The 23,116-nt window shown below is 38.9% G+C and overlaps 1 protein-coding gene across 13 annotated transcripts in view; it reads left to right on the forward strand.

The window, feature by feature from the left end:
* Positions 1-23,116, forward strand: part of FRYL (FRY like transcription coactivator) — a 144,847-nt gene that overhangs the window by 71,884 nt on the left and 49,847 nt on the right. For all 13 annotated transcript variants that reach the window (XM_060278893.2, XM_088660892.1, XM_060278896.2 and 10 more), the window contains 20 exons: positions 1,772-1,875; positions 2,009-2,117; positions 2,790-2,876; positions 3,554-3,725; positions 5,513-5,645; positions 5,939-6,046; positions 9,210-9,447; positions 10,648-10,833; positions 10,917-11,003; positions 11,264-11,532; positions 12,282-12,477; positions 13,301-13,425; positions 16,154-16,211; positions 17,417-17,508; positions 18,666-18,838; positions 20,234-20,394; positions 21,354-21,464; positions 21,906-22,060; positions 22,186-22,285; positions 22,534-22,702. In XM_060278893.2, coding sequence (XP_060134876.2) covers positions 1,772-1,875; positions 2,009-2,117; positions 2,790-2,876; positions 3,554-3,725; positions 5,513-5,645; positions 5,939-6,046; positions 9,210-9,447; positions 10,648-10,833; positions 10,917-11,003; positions 11,264-11,532; positions 12,282-12,477; positions 13,301-13,425; positions 16,154-16,211; positions 17,417-17,508; positions 18,666-18,838; positions 20,234-20,394; positions 21,354-21,464; positions 21,906-22,060; positions 22,186-22,285; positions 22,534-22,702 — 2,833 coding nt within the window. The remainder of the gene's footprint in view (positions 1-1,771; positions 1,876-2,008; positions 2,118-2,789; positions 2,877-3,553; positions 3,726-5,512; positions 5,646-5,938; positions 6,047-9,209; positions 9,448-10,647; positions 10,834-10,916; positions 11,004-11,263; positions 11,533-12,281; positions 12,478-13,300; positions 13,426-16,153; positions 16,212-17,416; positions 17,509-18,665; positions 18,839-20,233; positions 20,395-21,353; positions 21,465-21,905; positions 22,061-22,185; positions 22,286-22,533; positions 22,703-23,116) is intronic.

The following is a 23,116-nucleotide window of genomic DNA, read 5'->3' on the forward strand; positions in this document are numbered from 1 at the left end:
TTGCAAACAAAGAGCTATTTCTTCACCCCCCAAATATTTGCTGAAATATTTACCTAAATTTTCACTAATTACTCTTTGGTGATAAATGCCTTATTTTGGTGGGTGTCTTTTGTCAGAAAGGTTCATCAGACTGAAGTGAGCTGAAAATGGAGAAAAGTAACCTCTAATTCATTTACCCCACAATCCACCCCCAGTGCATTAGTATGTATGTAACTATAATAGTGTAGGGTTGAATCCAAACTAAGTTAGCTACACTTAAAATTTCAGTGCAGCTGAAGTTTGAGTTGGTTGATTTCAGTGATACTTAAGTTCAGCTAACACAGTTTGGGTCCACCTAATGGTTCCTAAGTCTGGGATGTGCAGGTGGGTGATCAGAGCAAGCAAATAACGACAAGGAATGTGTGATTTAAACATACTAGGGCTTTGCACAACAAAGTCAGCATTGAGATCTAGTGAGGTTGTCTCAGTGTGAATGCGATAAGTACAGTGGTGCCTCGACTTACAAATTTAATCCTTTCTGAAGGCACCTTCATAAGTAGAAAAAAAGCCATTGGAAACACGATTTCCCATAGGAATGCACTGGAAATGGAAAAATTCATAAGTCGAAGCAACCCTATCTAAAAATTCGTAAGTCGAAAAATCCCTATCTAAAACTGCCACGGTTTTCCCCCCGGATGTCGAGACATTCATAAGCGTGCGGCCATTACCCCCATTCGTAAGTCGAAAAATTCGGTTGTTGAGTCATTCGTAAGTCGAGGTACCACTGTATGTAGAATAATTCTAACCAAAGGACTTCCACCAAAGATATGGCTGCTAAATTACAACTGCTATGTGAAACCCTTTAGCTCTCCATATCAGGCTTCCTAGCCAAGAGCCTCCCACCGTCTCTAAAATGTCCTTTTGTGTGTCAGAACTCTATAGTTTCGTTTCCAAACAAAAGAAGTAGCTTATTGGTGAGCGAGTGAAGGGAACCCTGTGGAGTTAAGAGTACAGGGAGCACGGGAGGTAAGAATTGTAAGACACTCCTTCACTGGCTCAGAACAACTAATAAGCTGTTCCTGTGATTGTTTCCTTAGATGTAAGTCCCATTCGGTTTTGGGACTTAAGTGTGCTTGCACCCTAAGGCTACAATTCTGTGCACACATACTTGGGAGTAATTTTCATAGAACCTATTAACCAGGATCGGACTGAAAGCAGTTGTGTTGTGGAGGGAACAGCCAGCTTCTGTTCTTGGCAGAGGAGAGGGGAAGAGGAATGCTCCTGCTTCCAATGCACGTGGCACTTCCACTCTGGCTACAACATAGCCCCCAAGCACTTGAAAGTAGAAGAGACCAAGAGGGAAATGGGGAATGGGTGCTTCAGCCAGCTCAGAATACCACTCCTGCCTTCCTAGAACCTGGACTCAGATTCAACTAGTACAGTTTTCATGGGATGGGGTGGAGAAAGTGCTCTGGACCACTGCACTTGCTCTTGCTCACTGAATGTTGTAGAAGGGCAGGCCTGTGATTATCCTTCTGCTTTGCATTGGTGCTTGAGAGGAGGTAAGCTTATGTCACATCATCATTTCCTAGAAGCCCTGTGTGGCAGCCGGCCCATCATGCATATGTTGTTTGTGGTAAGGGTTCTTGGTCACAAATGTGTTACAGTATAGATTTCCAATAATAAATGTAAGCTATTTAAATTAGCGTTTTAATAGTGTTTTAAAATATCCATTCTAAATGAAGTCCTATACATAACATAATATCTCTCTTTTTAAAATTATTTTTAACAGAATAAAGATCCCAAAATGTCTCGAGTTGCACTGGAATCGCTGTATAGATTATTATGGGTTTATGTTATTAGAATAAAATGTGAAAGCAACACTGTGACACAAAGGTAAGCAGTTTGGTTCACTATATTTGAAACCTTTGTAACTTCTTTCTTCAAATTGAAAAGTACCGTGACTATTTTATGATAATGCTCTTGCTGGGTTTTCTCAATGCGGCTCTCTCAATTGTTTCCTCTGCAGCCGCCTCATGAGCATTGTATCGGCACTTTTCCCAAAAGGCTCTCGCAGTGTGGTCCCTCGAGACACACCTCTGAACATATTTGTAAAAATTATTCAATTCATTGCCCAGGTAAGCCCTTCTGCAGTTTGTTTCAATGCACAGTAACACTCCCATTTTCAAATTTGCCACCTTTCCATATTGCCTACCAAGGAACCTGCTGCAGGTTCAGAGAACTTACAAACCTGTTATAGGATGCACATTTGCTTTATGTGGGTATGTTAAGCATTAGTGAGCTGAAAAGGAAGCCTAGAACACACTCAGTGCTCCCCTTTGATTGCATGTAGCAGGGTTAGTCAACCATTGCTCTAGCCACTGCAATCTGCTGTTGCTTTTGGCTTGTGACAAGAACAAGAGCAAAATCCTTCCTTTGCATAACTCTTATTTGCCAAAAGAGTTGGCAGGCTTGCAAGATATATACACATAAATATACATACATACGCACACACACACACACACTCACACACACATCACTGTTTTGAATATGTACATTGCTAGAAACACTTTCCCCCCTGAAGTAGAGCATTTAAAAAAATCTACTTTTGAAAAACTTACTGCTTTCAAATAATTTGCATTAAAATAAAAATAGTACTGGTACACTGCATTATTGAGAATTCACTTAAGAACAGTAACTAGTTTTGAGCCAGTTATCCTAAAACACAAAACTCTAATATTCACTTTATTGGCTTTGATTATGTGCTACAGTTTACAAAAAGTCTTACAAAGACATGATTTTCTTCTTAGGAACGCTTGGATTTCGCAATGAAAGAAATCATTTTTGATCTTCTCAGTGTTGGGAAATCACCTAAAACCTTCACTATTAATCCAGAGGTAAAACAAAATTGGAGCTAAAAATAATTTTTGTGTTTTTAGTTTGTTTGTAAGGCAGTCAATTTCATATGCAGTTCTGAAGCAGGTTCACAGCAGTGGGTTTCCTTAGAAATTCTAGAACTTGACCGATGTTTTCAGACAATTCAGATCTAGAATCTGTTTACAGTCTTTATATTATTGAGTTTATATGCTCCTAATCCATGTAGGCAGGAATAGTTTGACTGCATATTTGTCTGCCAGATGCTGGGTTGGTACAAGCATGCAATGTGTCCTTTTGGGATTGACTAGCACAAGAACCTGATTTGAGGCCAATGAGTTAGCCAACCTGGTGTCCTCAAGATGTTATTGGACTACAACCTCCATTATCCCCAACCATTGGCCATGTTGGCTGAGGCTCATGGGAGTTGTAGTCTTATCAGCATCTGGAGGGCATCGCATAGGCCACTCCTGGTTTACTTGAGTTTTGATATCTTCTTTAGAATACATTACTTTGCAAAGGTTAGCAAACTTTTAATGGTCATTTTGTAAAATGTTTTGTGGAGATGTTGATTTTGAATGTTTGGCCTGTTGAGCACTTCCTCTGCAGAAGGAGAGAAGAATATTCATATTGTAAAATGTAACTTGACATGAGTTGCAATATCATGCCTAGGTTGCTAATAAATGTTCCCTTTCTGCAGAGAATGAATATAGGGCTCAGAGTCTTCCTTGTGATAGCAGACAGTTTACAACAGAAGGATGGCGAACCGCCTATGCCCACTACAGGCGTTGTACTCCCCTCAGGAAACACTCTCCGGGTCAAGAAAATTTTTCTCAATAAAACTCTGACAGATGAAGAAGCAAAAGTTATAGGTTAGTGAGTGATGGCATTGAAGGGGGGAAGTGGAATGTATAAGAATCATAATGGTACAAAAAGTGCAGTGTTTTATTTCTTAACAAATCTAATAGTGCATTTAAAAATTAAATCGGCCTGTGGATCGTATTTTTAATTACTGGAAGGGCCAGTAGAAGTGCATATCTCCCACAATCCATAAAGCATCATTGAAGACCAGTGAAAAGGTAAAGGTAAAGGGATCCCTGACCATTAGGTCGAGTCGTGGACGACTCTAGGGTTGCAGTGCTCATCTCGCTTTACTAGCCGAGGGAGGCGGCGTTTGTCCGCAGACAGCTTCCAGGTCATGTGGCCAGCATGACTGAGTCGCTTCTGGCGAACCAGAGCAGCGCACGGAAACACCATTTACCTTCCCGCCAGAGCGGTACCTATTTATCTACTTGCACTTTTTGGCGTGCTTTAGAACTGCTAGGTTGACTGGGACATGGGTTACCAGAATTTTTATAAAGGGGGGGGGCTGTTTCCAGTTAAATGGAACACTGCACCCTCAGACTATCCCACAGACTGACACCATTCAGTTTTGTAAATATCCCCATAAAACCTACACAGTTTTGCTACATTGTATCTTGTTCAAGGTTACATAGTATTCACCTTCCCTCCTGCAGCAAAACCTTCAAATATTCATATAAAATCAGCCCTCCGTCGGAGTGACACCATTCCAACTCCCATTTTACTCAGGGAAAAGATGGCTACCGAAGGGGGGGACTTAGGAAATGGGTAGAGACAGCTAGAATCCCTGAAACCTGGGATCACATACTCAACAGCCTCTTGCACAAGAGATAATCATTGGCATCCTGGCAAATGAGTGCTAGACAGATAGTTATCCCGTGGACAACAGCAGACCATCCAGGAATGGATTAGGTCAGGCATCCCCAAACTCAGCCCTCCAGATGTTTTGAGACTACAATTCCCATCACCCCTGATCACTGATCCTGTTAGCTAGGGATGATGGGAGTTGTAGTCCCAAAACATCTGGAGGGCTGAGTTTGGGGGTGCCTGGATTAGGTTCTCAGTCAGGACAAAGAAGTGTGATTACCTGACTGGGAGATCCAGGAACTTGTAAATATAGGGGAAGGGAGAGATGGGGCAAACACTAAGTGTGTTATGGGTATAAGGGAAAACTTATAAAAGTTGGAGCCATCCTTTGTTTGAGGCTTCTTGCTGCTGCTTCCATGTAGTGGGTGGAAGTCTTTTAAATAAAGATCAGGCCTACATGCTGCTGTTTTGCTCCTATATTCCTGGCTGGTGTCTTTGTCAATCCAAGTGAACCCAAGGATTTTCCTATAACAGTGTGTGTTTGTGTGTGCTTGTGCGTGTGTGCGTGTATGCACTGCATTTTTTATGCACGTGTAGTTCTTCAAAACTACACTACTGCAAGAAAAATCTGGGATCCCTGGGAATAGAGAGTTTTATGGCCTCAAGTTGACCTTCAGGGCACAAAATTGTATCAGGAACACACCCTACCTAGTTGGAGAGACCTATATGGCATCCAAAAGTTTTTGTTTGACTACCAAGATATCTCTGTTCTAAAATATTAGCCTGTCCCAAGGCCCTAATGTATTTCTCATTGGAATATCCTTTATCTTTTAAAAAATACCTTACTTGAACTAAGCCTCAGTGGAATTCACTATCAAACGGTGGCTTCAGGATCAATGCAAAAATGAGTAGTATGACTCAAAAAAGGTGAAAGTTAAACTAAAGTACACAGTTGAGGATCAAGCGCTATTGAACTGTGTTCCCTCTTCAGGAATGTCAATATACTATCCTCAAGTAAGAAAAGCACTGGACAGTATCCTTAGACATCTAGACAAAGAAGTTGGAAGGCCAATGTGCATGACTAGTATTCAGATGTCTAACAAGGAACCAGAAGATATGATCACGTACGTAACGAGTTAATCATGCTTATATCTGATTCATTGCAGTGCTCATTATATCTGAAAGAGAGTTGATGCATGATCCTGCATTGTTAAGCATTGCTAGGCTCCACTGTAGTCAACAGGGCCTAGCAGTTCCAGAACTGTGCCTATAGAAATCAAGTTACAATAAAATGTGCATCAGTTTATCATCAAAAATGTTAAAAATCCACAATTGAATTCCTAATGCATGTATCTAATGCTAATGAGCTCTATGTAAGCTCTCCTTTGATTATTTTAAACCTGCTTTATTTTCACAGGGGTGAGAGAAAACCGAAAATTGATTTGTTTAGAACTTGTATTGCTGCTATCCCAAGGCTAATTCCAGATGGCATGAGCAGAACTGACCTTATTGAACTGCTTGCAAGGTAGAGACTGAACCTTTAATGAGAAGAACCATTTCAGAAAGTGTGGTTAAAATTATAAATATACTATTTGAACGATGATTATTTTTGCAATAGGGCAGAATAGGTTGATTATTTAACCTTTTGGGTGGTCTTCAAAGCTAGTCCTATGCAGAGAAGGCCCATTGAAGTTTTGTTTGTTTGTTTTTAATTTGGAATAAAAAAATATTTATTGAACTTCATTCTTTAAAATATTGCAAAATATATAATACATATTAACAGAAAAAAAGATACACATACACGAAAATAGGAACATACAAAAAAAGGAACATTATAAAAGAAAGAAAAACGAAAACAATTTTTCAAGCAAAACATACCAAAAGAAAAGGAAAAAATTACAAAAAGAAAAATGAAATTGTTAAAAAAAGAAAAATTATATAAAAAGCTTCCGACTATTAACATATCAATTTCTATATAAATCCTTTCTTTTTGCCCACATTATTATTTTCTTTTAGTCAATCAACCCCACTCGGGTATACTTCTTTCATCATCTATCAAAATAGCTTTCTTTACACGTTACTTAATTTAGACAGATCACCAGATCAGATTTTATACCTTCTTTCCTCAGGTAATCCTCTACTAATTTCCACTCTTTTTGTACTTTTTGTTTAGGGTGTTCCTATTAGCGGCTGTCATTTTATCTAAATTCATAAATTCTATTAATTTAATTAACCAATCATACACCGTTGGAACCTCCTCCTCCTTCCATTTTTCTCCTATGCGTAATCGTGCTGCTGCTCCTGCATATAGTAGAATATTTCTTCTGTCCTTGGGTACATTTTCAGGAATCATGCTTAATAAGAACAATTCCGGCTTTTTCTCAAACGTACACTTCAGTATACCTTTCAATTTCTCATAAATATTGCTCCAAAATTCTTGGATTTTTTTACATTGCCACCAACAGTGTAAGTAAGTTCCAATCTTATCGCGGCATTTCCAGCATTTGTTTGACCCCGTTTTATAAATTTTACTTATCTTTTCTGGCGTTAAATGCCATCTATAGGCCATCTTCATAATATTTTCTTTAATTATTGTGCATGCAGTAAACCTCATACTTTCGACCCATAGCCTGTCCCATCGTATACTATAAATTGTCCTCCCAATATCCTGTGCCCATTTTATAACTGATTTTACTGATTCATCTTTTAACTGCCATTCTAATAAATACTTATATAATTTCGCTAGTATTTTTTCTTCATTTTCAATTAATATTTCTTGTAATTTTGATTTTCCCACCGGGAATCCCAATTCTTTATGTTTTGCGAATATACTTTGAATTTGGTTGTATTGGAACCAACTTGCACAGTGGTTTTTGATCTCGTTATATGGTTTTAAAATGTATTGTTCTTTTTCTTTTATTACCCATTTTCCTTTTATAGATCCACCACACACTGTTGTCATTTCAAATGGCGATGCCCACCAAGGTGTTAAGGGTTCTAAGATGTTTCTGAACTCTTCCCATGTCTCAAATAATGATTTTTTTTACAATGTGGTCTGAAAATTCCTTATAATATCTCTTTCTGTCTTGTAAAAGATATGAATGCCAACCATTTATATTCCTGAAGCCTTCCATGTCCAAACATTCTTTATCCTCTAACATAATCCACTCTCTGATCCAACAGAGGTTCACAGCTGCGTAATATAATTTGAGGTCGGATACCCCCCGGCCTCCCCTGTCTTTACTCTCCGTCAATAATTTATACTGAATTCTGGCTTTTTTCTTACCCCATATGAATTTACTTAATTCTTTCCTTCACATTTCAAATGTATCATTTTTTCCTATAATCGGCAGCATTTGAAACATAAACAAAAACTTTGGTAAGATTAGCATTTTAATCGCTGCTATCCTCCCCATCATTGACAAATTTAATGAATCCCATCTTTCTAAATCCTTTTTAATTTGGTTCCACAATTTCGTATAATTATTTTCAAATAACTTTACATTATCCACTGATACAACTACTCCTAGATATCTTATATTCTTAACTATTTCCCATCCTGCTTCCTTTTCCAGATCTTCTGACTCCTTTTTCTTTGAATTTTTAACAATCATTTTAGTTTTTTCTTTATTAATTTTAAAGCCTGCAACCTCCCCATATCTTTTTAAATTAGTTTTCAAATTGATTATAGAATTTTTTTGATCCTCTAGAATAATTATTATATCATCTGCAAAAGCTCTGCTCTTCAATACACTATTCTTAACCATCAATCCTTTAATTCCTTTCTCTTCTTTTATATCTTTTATTAAACATTCAATTGATAGGATAAACAAAAGGACCTGACTGTCATTGAAATTTACTCAATATTGATCCAGAGTAGATTCCCCCCCAAGCAGAGTAAAAACTTAAACACATTGCAGGATTCCCAAAAAGTAGACCAGAGGCAATTGTACAGTATTTCATCCAGCAGAGGTTTACTGCTACTGAAGGTAAATGAGCATAATGGTCACAAATCCAATACATTCAGGATTGGCACTGTCCATAAGAAATCCAGTTACAGCAGACTTAACTTTAACTTACAATAACTTATAAGAAGTCTAAACCTTAACATTAAGCGTACTATGACCAGAACACCACACCAGAAGGAAAAGAAATAGAAAGTGAAAGTGAAACCCAGGCTCCTTCTGGCCTTACTTTTATAGTCAGCATGACCTTGACAGAAGAGATATGAGAACCAGTTTAAGCCAGCTGTACTCAACTTCTCTTAAGGTATAACCCAAACATCATGAACCTTCTGCTTGTTTCTTTCACACAGAGAAGCTTCCAGACCCTTCTTGAATTAATTAGAATAGGAAAAATCTCTACACACTAGATCAATACTTTCTGCACTAAGAAATGCAAACTAACTTGGGTTCATTGATTTTAGTGGGTTTAGTCTGATTAGGACTTAGTTGAATACAAACCTTTCCACTCAAGGTCTGCAAGGTGGCTTACAGTCTTAATATAAGATTGCCACCGCTTCCCCTGCCTCCTGTCACGGTATGCAATAGTGACTTAGAGGGAGGCCAGGCAGAGGCCCACCACACTCCCTGCTACTGTTGCCATCCATCTTTCCCATCCTGAACCATGTTTCCGTAATGTGTTAACTCTTCCCTTTGGTTCTAAACAGCAACTTACATTCCCCACAGGTTGACAATTCACATGGATGAGGAACTGCGTGCCCTGGCTTTCAATACGTTGCAAGCATTAATGCTGGATTTTCCAGATTGGAGGGAAGATGTTCTGTCAGGATTTGTATATTTTATTGTTCGTGAAGTCACTGATGTTCATCCAACACTTCTGGACAATGCAGTCAAGATGCTAGTGCAGCTAATCAATCAGTGGAAACAAGCAGTCCAAGTGCAAAATAAGAACCAAGAAGCTCAGGTACAACTTGTGCTGCACAAAGTTATTGTCAGCGTGTATGCCTTAATACAGCCATAAATGCCTCACAATTATTTGGGACTAAGTTGCATTATATTTCACTATTTATCAAAACACCAGTGTCACATGGACTTGTAAAAGGGTAAAAGAGTATTGGGAAATGATCCATAATGAATTGGGGAAAATAAAAGTTTAAAAGTAATTTCCCAGAGTTCTTATTGTTTGGGATAATTCAGACTGAAATTCCCAGATGTCAAAAAAGGTTATTTATGTATATCACTACTGCAGCCTGTGTTTTGTTAGTCCAAAAATTGAAAACGAACAAGGTCCCAACCAAAGAAGAATGGCAACTTAAGTTGACAGAATATGTGCAGCTTGCAGACTTAACATATATAATAAGAGAACAAGAAGAACATATGTTTAAAAAAGATTGGAAAATGTTTGTTGAAAACACTGGCAGCAATAAGATAAATTCAACAGTGTAAATAAGTTTCAATGGACGCAATAATGGAATACTGAACGGTATAGTTTTTGTAAGGGATTTATGATATGTAAAATGAACCATGGAAAGAGAAGAAGGGAAGTGATAGATATCTTAAGAATGTAAAACCGAGTAAATTGTAAAACAGAAAATACAATTAAAATTATATGCAAAAAAAAAAAATCCCCACCAGTGTCACAAAGTTACTAGAGACTAGTCAGAATGGAAATACTGGTTAAAAATAAGAAAAAGAATGGCATAGGTATAGTGAAGTAGAAGAAGAAACATGTTACCAAGTTTAGGATGAATTTGAGTTGTTTAGGAAACAATTTAATATCTTGCTTATAGAAAGGCTTAAAAGTAGTCTCCCACAATATGGTGCATGCCAAATGTTATTGAACTTTACCATGCTGGCTGATGGGAGTTGTACATCTAGAAGGTACCATGTTAGAAAAGTTTGCTGTAGGGGGTACAGAGATTGCATTCCCCATCCTTTTCCTTTATTCCTTAACTGCTTTGGTACTGCTTGTTTCTTTGATCTTGCTGCTTCTGAGTAGGAGGATCATAACAATAGTGTAATTAGCGGCAATATTTTGCCTGGCTTTCTGTAGTCCTAGTATACACAGAAAATAAAAATGGAAAGAGTGAGCATATGTGCTAATAATAATTAATACAGATAAATAAGTCCCATTGAGTTCAATAACTCCTGTTTTTCCTTTTAGCGTGGTGTAGCCAATGGAACAGCTTCTACCCTTCCCTTGGAAAAGAGTCCTTATTCAAGTGTATTCCATGTGGTAGAAGGATTTGCATTGGTCATTCTCTGTAGCCCAAGATCTGCCACTAGACGATTAGCTGTCAGTTGTCTTAAAGAGATAAGGGCCTTGTTCACAGTCCTAGACATTTCTAAGGTAAGCTAATTGCCATATGTACTGAAATGTCTTATCTTAATATTCATTGACTTTGTCATGCAACATGTATTTGTAATTTTTAGGGTGATGAAGAGTTGGCAATAGATGTAATGGACAGACTGAGTTCATCTATTCTTGAAAGTTTCATACATCTCACTGGTGCTGATCAGGTATGGTGTTGTTGTTTTTAAGAAACTGTTTCTCATGGCTAGTGTTGTTGTAAACATAAGATTATACTGTAGTTAATGCTGACAGAGGGGAAGTGGGTAGAATCCATGCTGGAGAGGGAGCAGGGAAGGGATATCCTGTAGCCCACTTGCTAATTTATGGTTAAGAGAGAGGCAGCATTATGTTCTTTCTTAGCCACAAAGGCACACATTAAAACAAATTCATGTGTACTAAACTGATTTATTTTTGTTTATATACACAGACTACGTTACTGTACTGTCCCAGTTCAATAGATTTACAAACATTAGCTGACTGGAGCTCCTCTCCTATCAGCCATCAGTTTGATGTTGTCAGCCCATCCCATATATGGATATTTGCACATGTAACTCAGGGTCAAGACCCTTGGATTATTAGCCTCTCCAGTTTTATGAAACAGGAATATCTTCCAAAGCACTGCCCCACAGCCGTGAGCTATGCCTGGATGTTTGCTTATACCAGGCTCCAACTGTTGTCTCCACAGGTTGACATAAAGTAAGTGCCTTTCTTAATATAACCTTTTCTTTCTCTTTTTCTTTTTCTTACAACAGTTATACCACCCTTCATCCAAAGATCACAGGGTGATTTGCAATATAAAAAGACAAAAATACATACCATAATAACCAACAAAAACAATACCCCCTGTTTCATTCATGAACATGGAAGTCTTGCACATCGTGCATTGACGTTAGCTTGCTTGCGTAGGGTTGCCTTACGTCCGGGATTTCCCGGACATGTCCTGTTTTGGTGGACCAGCACCAAAGGAAGGGGTTAGCGGCAGGGAGGGATCGAGCGAGGGAGCTGAGGGATGGTGACCTGATGGTGGGGGCATGTCCACGTTTTTGATCCCCGGAATATGGCAACCCTAGCTAACAATTTCTTTTGATAAAGCAATATAAAAACAGAGGACATTCTTGAAAGTATGTGGAAAGCTGGAACAAAATATACATGTACTTTTTAAAAGGTTGATTCAACATTGGAGTTTATAAAGAATTGGGAAAAACTATGGTAGAGGATTTCCCCACTGCAGTCCTAAGAACAGTATGTAAAGATTTTCTTCGAAGGCTTATCGTATGCCAGACTTCACACTATGTATGGAGGCAAACTCTGCACATTCCTAGTTTTGTGGTATCTTTGTTGAATAATGAGATCATAGTAACCAGAGACATTCAGTACATTACAAAAGCTCTTTAAAAAAATAATAACACAATCCATTTTCTTTCCTTTTCTCTTCTTTTAAACAGCAGCCCTATCAATGCCAAGAAAGTAAATACTGCTATAAGCAGCGACTCCTATATTGGGCTCTGGAGAAATTATCTGATTCTTTGCTGCAGTGCAGCAACTTCTGCATCCTCTTCTGCATCTGCAGGTTCTGTTAGATGCTCCCCTCCTGAGACGCTGGCGTCTACTCCAGATAGTGGCTACAGCATTGATTCAAAAGTATGTTCACTCGGTGCTTCTAAGCAACTTGAAAATTTCTGAAGTATCAGAAATGCATAGGCATTGTAATCTGTGATTCCTTTATTTTTATATAAGAAATGAAATGGCAAAGTGCAAGGTTGGTTTATTGATCCCGCTCTGAAGCCATCCTCAATCATAAATTGCACTCTTTTTTTTCAAGATTTTGTTGTATTTTGTGTTGATTTTAATTGTAAGCTGCCCTGTCTAGAACATAAGCAGCAGAAGGGCAGGATGTAAATTTTCCTATAAATAAATAAAATAAGTAAATATAAAAGCTAGAAGAGTTGATGAAAATAATAAGCAGCAGTCTTTTGGAGTCAAACAAAACAATGTCTCCATTAGATATAAAGTCATTGTTGACTCATTAATGTAGAAAATTGTGAAGGATAATGGTCTAGTTGGGTTGAAAAATGATTAGAGAAATTTGAGGCCTGTCAAAAGCTGTTAGCAAAAATGTTTGAAGCTGACAACTTCTTCTGGACCTCTTTGTAGTCTGCTTGTTCAAAGGTTTCATAACACACCGTTGTTAGAAGCATGGAAACAGCATACATTGGAAATACTAGAGATATCATAAAACCATAATTACTTGTGAAAGTATTCCAAAGATGATACCCAACAGCAGCTGGTAAGCCCTGTATTAGCAGTATCCATTTAGATGAGAATTGTGGGATGCTCTTAACTCTTTCCATCATTCATTGCCTTGTCTTGAAAATCAGTTCTTGTTTATTATAATGATATAAACATCATTACAAATTGAGTTATGATAGTTAAGTAGGTACTGATATCCTCTTTCTGTTTCTAGATAATTGGCGCTCCATCCCCTTCATCCTTGTTTAAGCACATTGTTCCAATGATGCGCTCTGAAAGCATGGAAATTACAGAGTCCCTTGTGCTGGGCCTTGGCAGGACCAGCCCAGGTGCTTTTAGGTAACCATTTTACATTCTTTTCATTCTGGTGCATATTTAGTAGGCCGTTTATAAAGCTCCTAATACTACCTAAAGTAGCACCACACAATATATCACATCATCACACTGTTTTCATTGGTTGAAAGGATCTAAAGGATCTAAAGGCAGAGAAAGGGGAAGGAGGAGGCAGGGTGAAAAAGGGGAGAACTCATGTTTGTAGTAAATGACACGGGCAGGTTAAAGCAAGGCCTTGGTGGGGGGAAGAAGGGTCTCTGTGTGTCACAGTTTCTCCACTAAGCAGAGGAAAGTGTTAGTTTAAAACAGTGGCAGGGGTGAAGAGACACTGAGAGGAAAAAAGTGGTTTTAAACAACATAATTTTCGAGTAAAGCAGAAATAGAGATACACCATAATGAAAACTGTGGTTTTAAACAATAGCAGAAGCTTGAATAAAGCAGCATTGGAGAGGCACTGAGGGTTTTATATTAAAAAACAGTCTTAACAAGGAAAAAATACACAAGAGTATTTCCCACCTCTCTTCTTACTCAAAACTTCTTACTCAAAACTTGTTTAAAACAGCCGCTTTACCCCTCTCGGTCTCTTTCCACCTCTACTTTACTCAAACGTCTACCTATTCCATTTCTTAGCTGCCTCATGTGAGAGAGAGAACAGATGCAGAGTCCTCAAATAGTCAATAATAACTTCACATAATGTATTTCACTCCATGTATTATGCATTGTCTTTAACATGAATCCCTCAATTGAGTGTAATAATTTAGAACAGGTATTATATTAACACGTAAACCCTCATATATGTACATCAACTGAATTGAACCTTCTCTAGCTGAAAAAGCTGACTCACTGGCTTGGTATTAATATATTTTAAGATGAATAGAAACATACATCATCACTGAATGTATGTGCAAAGCAGGGCTGCAGAATACACAATATAAATAACTTCAAGAATAGGCTTGGGAAAGTGAAAAGTACTAGTACGAGATGGGAAGGAGTTAATATGGAAGTGGGTGGGGTTGGTGAGCAAATCGAGCAGAGTTGCCCCCTGCTTGCATTTAAAAATAGCACTATAAAATGGGAGACACTGCCAGCACTTTGTGGTGGCTGAAAGATTGTATTCGTTAGCGTGCAATTTTTCTCCCATATATCCTATTGATTGTACAAAGAGTAAGACCGTGTAGGATTTCTGAGTTTTAAGATGATGATTGGTTGACTATTTTGGAGAGCCACTATTTGCATGCTTAGATTGACTTCTGTAAGGTTCTCAAAGTCTGTGAAGTCGATAGCAGATGATAATACCATCAGCATAAGAGGATTCCAGTACTGTTGGGTGTTAGTCTGAATGTGCATGTTTTTTAGAAACTCCTCACCATTGGGAGGAGCAAAATATGGTCAGCGCAAAATATGGTCTGAAGCTCAACATCAAAAAAACCAAGATCATGGCCACTGGTCCCATCACCTCCTGGCAAATAGAAGGGGAAGAAATGGAGGCAGTGAGAGATTTTACCTTCTTGGGCTCCTTGATCACTGCAGATGGTGACAGCAGTCACGAAATTAAAAGACACCTGCTTCTTGGGAGAAAAGCAATGACAAACCTAGACAGCATCTTAAAAAGCAGAGACATCACCTTGCCGACAAAGGTCCGTATAGTTAAAGCTATGGTTTTTCCAGTAGTGATGTATGGAAGTGAGAGCTGGACCATAAAGAAGGCTGATCGCCGAAGAATTGATGCTTTTGAATTATGGTGCTGGAGGAGACTCTTGAGAGTCCCATGGACTGCAAGAAGATCAAACCTATCCATTCTTAAGGAAATCAGCCCTGAGTGCTCCCTGGAAGGACAGATCGTGAAGCTGAGGCTCCAATACTTTGGCCACCTCGTGAGAAGAGAAGAATCCTTGGAAAAGACCCTGATGTTGGGAAAGATTGAGGGCACTAGGAGAAGGGGACGTCAGAGGACAAGATGGTTGGACAGTGTTCTCGAAGCTATGAACATGAGTTTGACCAAACTGCGGGAGGCAGTGCAAGACAGGAGTGCCTGGCGTGCTATGGTCCATGGGGTCACGAAGAGTCGGACACGACTAAATGACTAAACAACAACAACACCATTGGGAAAAGCAACGGAATGCCTGGATTTAGAAACCTGCTATATTTTGTCTAACATACTTGAATATCTAAACTACATTCAATTCCCCCCTTGCTTGTATGAGTCATGCACTTCTCATATAAGCTATACATCTCACTACTTGTCACCATCTAGAATTCTAGATCACTGGGCTATTCTCTTCACTGTCTACTAGTAGGCAGGCTCTTTCCTAGAACAAAAGACTGGGGGCCTACAATAGGCAACATCTTCCACTTCCTGCAGCGATCCAGTCTTTCTTCTGCCTCCTCTGAGAACAGGGTCAGGTTTCTGGGTCTGCTTTGGCTAGCAGGGCAGATAAGTATTAAATTAAAAAAAAAATACCTTAATGAAAATTCACAACAGATATATAGATATAGATAGATATGTTCCTAAAGTTACCATAAGTGAATTTAAACACATGTATCAAAGCATGTGGCCTATAGAGCGAGATGAGCGCCGCAACCCAGAGTCGTCCGCGACTGGACCTAATGGTCAGGGGTATCTTTGCCTTTATCAAAGCATAAACTGAGATCTGAATGTGCTTGCTTGTAATATTTGGGAGACATAATTACTGATTTTACAGTATTCTCATGATGATTTGTAATTTTCTTCCAGGGAATTAATAGAAGAGTTGCATCCTATTATTAAAGAAGCGCTTGAAAGAAGGCCAGAGGTAATCATAAAATCATAGAATTGTAGAATTGGAAGGGACCCCAAGGGTCATTTCGTCCAGCTCCCTGCAATGCAGGAATTTCAGCTAAAGCATCCATGACAGATGGCCATCCAACCTCTGCTTAAAAACCTCTAAGGAAAGAGAGTCCACAACCTCCTGGGGGAGACTGTTCCACTGTCGAACAGCTCTTACTGTCAGAACATTTTTCTGTATGTTTACTCATAATCTCTTCTCTTTTAACTTGAAGTCATTGGTTCGAGTCCTACCTTCCAGAGCAGGAGAAAACAAGCTTGCCTATGAGATTTTACATGGAGTTATGCATCCATACACAAAGCAGATGTTTGAGTGTGGCTTGAGTTTTCTTCATAGCAGGGACAAATTGTATGCTTAAGGAAAACTCAAATATCCTGTTCACTTGAGTGACAGACATTGCTATTCTTATTTTTACTATCTGTCACAGTCGAGATGGTTGTGATGACTGTAGTAATTACATAATTTGGGTGCATTTCTGCCAAATGACATTTAAATTATCGTAATTGTGTTCCATAGCTGTGCTTAGGAGCTAGCATAGATCAAATAGGCTGATTAAGTTGAGCTTCTATAGTCAACTATGCTGGAGGTTACTCCTGTGACAAGTTTCTCTTTTATTATATTACTGCTAGGCTGTACAAGTAACTTTTGAGCTCTGAGAGTTCTGCATCAGGAACTTTGATTGAAAATCTCCCTTTAACACTTTCCAAGAGAGAAGCTGTGCACAGTATCTATTTCCCATGTGCCATTTGTTGGATGAGCTTAAGATAAATACTTCCTTGGACATGCTTCAGTTTTCTTGGATTTATAATTATTGTGCCACCCTCTTTGTCAATAGTGAATAGGCAGTAGGAGCCTATCCTGATAAAGTTTCATGCTAAACGTTAAAAAGTATTATCTGAACATATCTTGGAAACATAGTAGCAAATATAAGCAGACATATCTAGTCGTTCTGGTAGTAGAAAAAACAAGTTGCAAAAAAGCATATCGCTTTTAATTTCTAATGCCAGGAAATAGCAATAGCAAGGAAAAATTGTGATTGTCAATATAGTGCTACATTTAGTTTGTCTTTGTCCAGCTAGGATATAATTGCCCCAAATGGCATATTATCTAAAACAGGTGATTTGAAGCCTTCTGTCATATTCAATTGAAATGTAACTGTGCTTTCCTGACAGAACATGAAACGGCGCAGGCGTCGAGATATTTTACGTGTACAGCTTGTACGGATATTTGAACTGTTGGCAGATGCTGGTGTCATTAGTCACAGGTAAGCACAAAGTTTCTGAATAGGATTCTGCCAAATGCGGCTAGATTTAGCTGCAGTACGAACATGAAGCCCAAACCTACCTGGCGCATCTGGGTGCAGGGAAAGGAGGATACCTTCCTCTCTTTACCTGTGTGTGTGAGAGAGCACAGAGCATAGGTATAGGCGTGGGGTGTGCAAGTGTAAAAGTTGCATATACCTTCAGTGTACGAAGCAATATATATACATCCCATGTCTATTAGTACAGTGGTACCTTGGGTTACAGACACTTCAGGTTACAGATGCTTCGGGTTACAGACTCCACTAACTCAGAAATAGTACCTCGGGTTAAGAACTTTGCTTCAGGATGAGAACAGAAATCGCACGGTGGCAGCGCAGCGGCAGCAGGAGGCCCCATTAGCTAAAGTGGTACCTCAGGTTAAGAACAGTTTCAGGTTAAAAACGGACCTCCAGAACGAATTAAGTTCTTAACCCGAGGTACCACTGTATTTCATGCAGGGAAGATGAAATCAAGTGAGAGTTGAGCTCCCCCAAGTGGTTGAAGGTAGAAATCACTGTTAAAGTTAAAGAAGCTTTTCTGCGTTTCATTGCCCTTTAAGATCAGTTTTTATTTCTGCCTTCACCTGGATGGTTGTATAGTGACTATGTTATATTGGTCTATCATCTCCTGTGTGTACCTCAACCCTTCTCATTTTCCCAACATTTTTTCTAGCCTTTTTTTGAAACCTATACATTCCCCCCCAACCCGGTCGGCTCACTACTCTGGCTAGATGCTCACCCCATTTCCCTCCAGGCCAAACTATTCAGAAACAGGGCAGAGTGGGAAGTCCACCTTTGGTGATTACCTTCACCAAAAGGAGATGACCCTTCTATATGTCTTGTACTAAGGCATGCAGAACAGCTCAATGAACTGTGGTCCTAGTTGCTTTGCATAGTACTAAAGAATATGCCTGGCAAAAATGACACCTGAATGGTTTTAGTTGCAGAGGTGCTATATAGCATCAGCAGTGCAGCAACTATAGGATTCAAGTGCTCGGTAGCTCAAATATTTCCTACTAAATGCTCTCTGTCTCTCAGAAAACATTTCCTGAAACTTTGGGAATGTTAACAATTCCAGAAGACTGTGTTTTCTTCTTGTAATTTTCATGTTTTCTTTATAGTGCAAGTGGTGGCCTTGATAATGAAACACATTCCCTCAACAACACTTTATTGGAGTATGTGGATCTAACAAGGCAACTCCTAGAAGCAGAAAATGAAAAGGACTCTGACACACTGAAAGATATCCGATGCCATTTTAGTGCCTTAGTGGCAAATATCATTCAGAATGTTCCAGGTATGCAGAAAAGGTTTCATATTGATTCCCTTTTAGTACATCAAGCCGAAATAAAGGTCATGCTCATAAGTAATTGTGCTTTTATTTCTACATTTGAGGAGTGTGCTAATGATCACATTTATCGTAAAAATAATGCTCTTCCAAGTTTACTATATGTTAAAATTATCCATTCCAGTTCAGCTTTCCATTGGTTGCATTCACATGTGTTGTTGTTTAGTCGTATAATCGTGTCCGACTCTTCGTGACCCCATGGACCAGAGCACGCCAGGCACTCCTGTCTTCCACTGCCTCCCACAGTTTAGTCAGACTCATGTTAGCGGCTTTGAGAACACTGTCCAACCATTTCGTCCTCTTCTCCTTGTGCCCTCCATCTTTCCCAACATCAGGGTCTTTTCCAGGGAGTCTTCTCTTCTCATGAGGTGGCCAAAGTGATACCTTGGTTTTCGAATGTCTCCGTTGACGAATGTTTCAGTTTTTGAACGGCGTAAACCCGGAAGTAGATGCTTCTGGATTCTGCTGAGTGTATATGTTATTTTCCTCAATTTTCTCTATTAAATTTGCAGACCGCCCTTTGTGCTTCGGTTTTCAAACATTTCGGAATTCAAACAGTCTTCCGGAATGGATTACGTTCAAAAACCAAATTTCCGGGAAATTACAGACATACGGCAACCCTAAATCTAAGCTCAGTGACTCCTTTCTCTAGCTGTAGATATTCTCCTCAGAGGGGGATGTTACACATATATCCAAACCACCTGTCCTCTTTCCAACAGTCTCTCTGTCTGAGCATTCTCTTAGAAATGGCTGCTTTTATTTTGCTGTCTCTACCCCCCCTTTGGCTTGGTAGCCAATCAGAGAGAGGCTGCATCGCTCTGGCAGAGTTCTGAGGTTCTGAGGACCAGGCTCAGCTGCCCGTCACAAAGGCCTTACAAATGCCTCGTGTTGGACAATGGGAGTTAGCATTCAAGACCCAGGCTTGCTGCCGATTACTGTTAGATGCAAACAAGGCCCTGGAAAAGGCCTAGCTACAATTGCTGCCACAGTGTTTCCATTCAATGAAAGTGTAAAGGCAGTAGGCACTCATTTTTCAAGTCAACTCAAAGGCATTTTGTTCCTTGTCTTCATCTATATATTTAACTTCTCCATTCTCTCCTGAGGTTACGCATTGTAAAGATATGTTGGTTTATCTACCTCTTGGGTAAGGAATGTTACATTTCTGCATAGAACAGTCTAAGGCACAGCTTTGACTTGATGGCAGCAAAGAATAGAAGGAATAGAGAGTTCACCTTTACATTTGTTCATTTCTTAAAAGACAAGCTAAGTTTTTGTTGTCTATCGCTGGTATATTTGATTTATGTAAAAGGATGTTTGTTTTGTTCATCTGTGTTGCATTTGTAGTTCACCAGAGGAGAAGTGTCTTTCCACAGCAGAGCCTCCGACACAGCCTCTTCATGTTGTTCAGTCACTGGGCAGGACCTTTCAGCATCATGTTTACTCCTCTGGACAGATACAGTGATAGAAACATGCAAATAAACAGACATCAGTACTGTGCATTAAAGGTAACACTCTTGAGAACATATTTTACCAACATATATTTACTAATAGTGATATTTGATCAGCTGCCATATCATTCATTAGCTTTGATTTCAAGATTGTGATAACCTGCACTCACACCTAAAACATTAATGTTGCCATATGTTTGCAGTTGCTGCAACTTGTCCTCAGGCAGCAATTGCACTAAATGACAAGGATCCATCATTGTTCTAGAGAATCAGCCTTCTGTGTTAATAGTTTAATGTTCTCAACTTACACAGAAAAAGAATGTTTCACTTTTATTAGTCCTTGGAATAAATCCGGAGGGTTGTCTAATCAGAACAGACTCGTTGAAATTACTGGACTCAAGTTAGTAATTTCAGTAGGTCTGCTCTGAGTAGGACTAACATTAGCTAAATGTAGGGTTGCCAGACTCAATAGTGGAAAGGATTTCTGTGCCTTAATTGCCCTGCTCTCTTTTGAGTCTGGAAACCTTAAAGAGAAACCAGCAGACCCTTTGCTTGGAAATTAAACAAAGGGTCTGCTGGTTTCTCTTTAAGGTTTCCAGACTCAAAAGAGAGCAGGGCAATTAAAGGCACAGAAGTCCTGTCCTTTATTGAGTCTGGCAACCCTAGCTACATCTAGGGTCGCCATATTTCAAGAGGTAAAAATCTGGACACAGAAAGTTGATGAGCTTTTTTAGGACAGTCGCCCGATAGCCCCACTGCCAAGCCCAACCTGACCATGCCAGAGCCAGAGCCCAGGCCAACAGAGCCAGAGCTGCCTGCACACAATTTTTATTTTACCCCCAAATCCAGGACATTTGCTTTAAAATGTAAAATTCCCCCGGGATGGGCATGTGGGACCATCAAAAGAGGACATGTCCAGGAATTCCCAGACATATGGCAACCCTACTACAACCCGTTTGTGTTGTTTTTTTTTAAAGCAAAACAATAACAACCTCTTTTATCCCATTTCTTTAAAGGCTATGTCTGCTGTACTTTGTTGTGGCCCTGTTGCAGATAATGTAGGTCTCTCATCAGACGGCTATTTGTATAAATGGCTGGATAATATTTTGGATTCGCAGGATAAGAAGGTAAGGTATAAGCATCAGTGACCTTTAAAAGAGTGGTTTGTAGTCAGATAATCTGTGGCTGAGATTTCAGGAACCTGCAAAATGTATAATTCCTTCTCTTTCCATACTAAAATTAGTCTGGCACATTTAAAGATTAGTTGAGGTCTCTACCATCTCAGATCTGCTAAGGGGGTTTAAAAACAATGGAGGGGGGTGTCAGCTATAATATATTAATGTAAAAGTTAACATCTTTACAATATCAATTCATCTAACCTACGACTTGACATTGGAAAATGCAAAATGCTTTTGTAAATTAATTCCAGAAACCTTTATTATCAGTCTACTTATTTTTAAAAGCTTTACTGCTGGAAATGGGTAAATAAAATTTCTGTAGTTCTTGTTCAGTTAATAACTTTAAAATGTTTGTTGCAACTCTTGAGTTTTTTATTGTATTGTTTTTAGGTTCATCAGCTTGGCTGTGAGGCAGTTATGTTGCTGTTGGAACTCAACCCTGACCAGAGTAACCTCATGTATTGGGCTGTAGATCGCTGTTATACAGGCTCTAAGCGGGTAGCAGCTGGGTGCTTTAAAGCCATAGCCAGTGTATTCCAAAACAGGTATTAATTAGATAAAGTTCATGGGGGTGGGGGATCAGTTAAGATGGTTGTTATTATTTTTAAAATGTTATTTGGTTGTTCATTTTAAGCATCTCAAAGTGGTTTGTGTTTCATTTTCTTTACAGGGATTACCAATGTGACACAGTTACTCTTCTCAATCTTATATTATTTAAAGCAGCTGACTCTTCTAGGGCTATCTATGAAGTTGCTATGCAGCTCTTACAGGTTTGTATGAAAGGTTTTTTTTTAAAGAAAATTAAGATCTATAAGTGTTTGAGATTGATTATTTATAATATTGTTGCATAATGTTAACATGGTAACAAATATCAGTATTCCGACCCCCACCTAATACAAGTTGGTGATATCCGATTGGTATTCTATGAATGAACAATGACTGTTTAATGTTTAAAATAATATTCTTCGTGGTTGAATTAATATCCCAAGACAGTTTTTTGTACATCTTATTTTTCTAGATTTTAGAGCCGAAGATGTTTCGCTATGCTCATAAACTTGAGGTTCAAAGAACAGATGGGATATTGAGCCAGCCTTCGCCTTTGCCACATTTGTACTCTGTGTCCTATTATCAACTTTCTGAAGAATTAGCAAGGACATACCCAGAATTAACACTTGCAATATTTTCAGGTATTTTAGAACATTTGCTGATGCTAGGAAGTTTGTTTTTAGGAAACATTAAACTTATCTGAATACATTTTACTGTGCTCTCAAGCTCTTTTGACTTTCTTTATTGTTCACAGTAGTCTTATTGATTTCTGATAGTCCTAATTGTGCATTATTTTAGTGTAGCAAGTCATTGGCCTGCTTTGAAGTGAAACACATGCCTCAACTTAACAAGCAAGATAAGATTTGAGGATTCTCCCTTTGGTTTCTAATTGGTATTTGGCGTTGAGCAAAGGCAGGAAATGAAGATTTGAAGGAGTGAGAGTGCACCAACCATTTCCCTTATTTCAGTGTTTCCTGACTTTGACCTGTAAGGAGTATCAGGCATCCTGATACTCAAGGCTTTTCATGGTAACACAAATTATTCCTTTTGCCCAT

This window comes from Zootoca vivipara, chromosome Z1 (assembly GCF_965207765.1).
Source record: "Zootoca vivipara chromosome Z1, rZooViv2.hap1.1, whole genome shotgun sequence".
NCBI lineage: Eukaryota > Metazoa > Chordata > Lepidosauria > Squamata > Lacertidae > Zootoca > Zootoca vivipara.